Below are 2,417 nucleotides of genomic sequence, written 5' to 3'. Positions count from 1 at the left end.
ATTCTTCCCTTATATTTCCGCAACTCTTCATCATCCTTGGTGAATTCTTCACGCCTCTTATCACCCACTAATTGAAACAATAGTTGAAGCTTCTGTTCATCTTGCTGACCCTTTTTAATATCCGTCTTAAACATACTTGAAATCTGCAACTGACACAAACAAGCTCTTCTGACGATTTCACCAATATTCAACTCAAGATCTACAAACTTATCCACTAACTCCTCCTCCTTGATTCACATCTAAGCTATTGCCAAGGACCTTCGACTCAATGCGTCTACTACCACATTTTGGTGTTGCATCAACACGTAACCCAAACCCTTCCGAGAAGCATCACAGTACATTTTGAATGGTTCATGCGATTTCAGCAAGATTAAAACAGGTGCTGAAATTAACTTCTGCTTCAAAGTCTGAAAACTCTCTCACCTTCCACTACGTCACTCTGATTGTCGTCGTTAAAAATCCAAAAATTTTTCCTTAAACCAAATACCGATTTTGTAAATCTTTAAAACAAGTTCAATCTAAATGGGTCCATTTTTAAAACCTTATCAAAAGAGTTAAAACATTTTATTTGTAAATCAATCATCTTAAGGCATGATTTTCCTAAATTCATTGAAACGCTTAAATCAAAACCTTTCCATTTAAACCCCTTTTTGTTAAGCTAAAATTTACAAACCAAAATCACAAGTTAACAAAATCTTAGAACTCGCTTTCTTTTTTAAATTGTATCATTTGATCAAAGTTCCAATCCTAGTTTCAAAACCGAATTATTTAAACCAAAGCTCCAAACTAGATTTGAAAATCATTTTAAACCTTAAAACTGCAAAAATCACAATTAAAAAAAACCGCAAAGGCGTCAGTCGGTATTTCCATTGCCACTAGTGCTGAATCACACCCTTCATCCCTACAGGGAGCCGACAAGACTTCTAGTCATGCTTGGTAACCATTTCGGCACGTCCACTCGGATCGTTTGTCATCACAAGTCCAAACTCCTCGACTACTGCCACTAGAATCCTTCTTTTCCCATGGTTTACTCTCAACACGACTCTAAGCCCTTGAAATCCTAACGGCGACTTTGCAGAGATAGAACTAGGCTACCCTCATATCCAAGCAATTTAATACTCAAAGCATACGCTTACCTCTCGTCGGAGGATCCGACCCCGTCGCATCACGTGTATCCAAGGTACACACACAGCCTGACTGTTGACTCTGACCCTCATCTTGATTCCTCCTACAGCGACAGTACTTAGATATATGTCCAGGTTTCCCACAAGTATAGCATCGACCATCTCTTTTTGCCAGGTGAAACTGGGCCTTTTTGTTGTCCTTTCTGAAGTTCCCTTGACCTTGCAGATGCTGAGGAGTATGTCCATCTCTCTTGAAGTTCTGTCCCCTTGGTCCGAGGTAATCATCGCGTTCCCTACTAGAGTCTCCCCCATGAGAGTCCCTTGATGAGGCTACCGTCCTTGCATATTCTTCAACAACCCTCGCATTGTCCACCAATTCAGAGAATCTCCTAGTCTCCAATGGAGCCATAGCACGCCTGATATCTCCTCTCAGCCCTACTTCGTATTTGACGCATTTCAATCCCTTATTAGACTCAGGGGTACCCTGACTTATCCTCGAGAACTTACAGAGTTCCTCGAACTTGCTGGTGTATTCAGCTATAGTCATGGACTCTTGCTTCAGCTGTAAGAGCTCCAATTCTCTGGCCTCCCTCATTGACTCACGCAAGTACTTTTTGTAGCAAGCTTCTTGGAATAATGCCCAGGTAATCTCCACATTCCCATTCTGTTGGTGTAGCAATTGGTGCTCTCTTTGCCACCATCGCTGAGCTTCACCCAATAGTTGATATGTCACATACTCCATGAACTTGTCGTACGGTACATGTTGAGTCTGTAATACCCGCTCCACAGCTTGGAACCCGTTGTCTGCATCAGCAGGAGCTATCGATCCATTGAAAGCAAGTGGGTTAGCTTTCAAAAAAGCAGCTAGAGTTCTTGGGACACCACTCAAGCTGTACTCAGCACCTTCTCCATTTTCGTTTCCGCTTCCGGCCGGTCGGGCTAACCTCTGCACAACTTGCAGAGTCGCAGTAGCATTCTCTTCCATGGCATTCGCCAGATTCGTCATGGCCACCATGAACTCGACATGGTTATTAGCTGGTTGCTCATTCCTACTTTCTCGTATACGTGCTCGACCTCGTCCGCGAGTAGCCATTGGGTTTCCTGTCTACACCAAATAGTCGATATCAAGGTGATCAGTCTCAATATCAAATGTATAGTATTTCAATTATCCCCAAAACAGGCACTCACAAACAAGCATGCTATGAAATATCAAGTAGAAAACTTAAATAGCAAGAAAGAAAAATGACCCAGAGTATGCAATGAAGCACAATCGGTCCATCCCTCAGGCTCACA

The 2,417-nt window shown here is 42.3% G+C and overlaps 1 protein-coding gene across 1 annotated transcript; it reads right to left on the bottom strand.

Annotated features, from left to right (window-relative positions):
• Window positions 1,120-2,217, bottom strand: LOC107627214. The gene has a single exon (XM_016330067.1). The coding sequence runs from the start codon at window positions 2,215-2,217 to the stop codon at window positions 1,120-1,122; it is 1,098 nt and encodes a 365-aa protein (XP_016185553.1).

The sequence above is a fragment of the Arachis ipaensis genome, chromosome B02 (genome assembly GCF_000816755.2).
Source record: "Arachis ipaensis cultivar K30076 chromosome B02, Araip1.1, whole genome shotgun sequence".
Lineage (NCBI taxonomy): Eukaryota > Viridiplantae > Streptophyta > Magnoliopsida > Fabales > Fabaceae > Arachis > Arachis ipaensis.
The sequence above is the reverse complement of the archived record's forward strand: the minus strand, read 5'-3'. Positions and strand labels throughout refer to the sequence as shown.

Coding starts and splice junctions, on each gene's coding strand:
- LOC107627214 (XM_016330067.1), bottom strand. CDS start 2,217: ATGGCTACTCGCGGACGAGGTCGAGCACGTATACGAGAAAGTAGGAAT.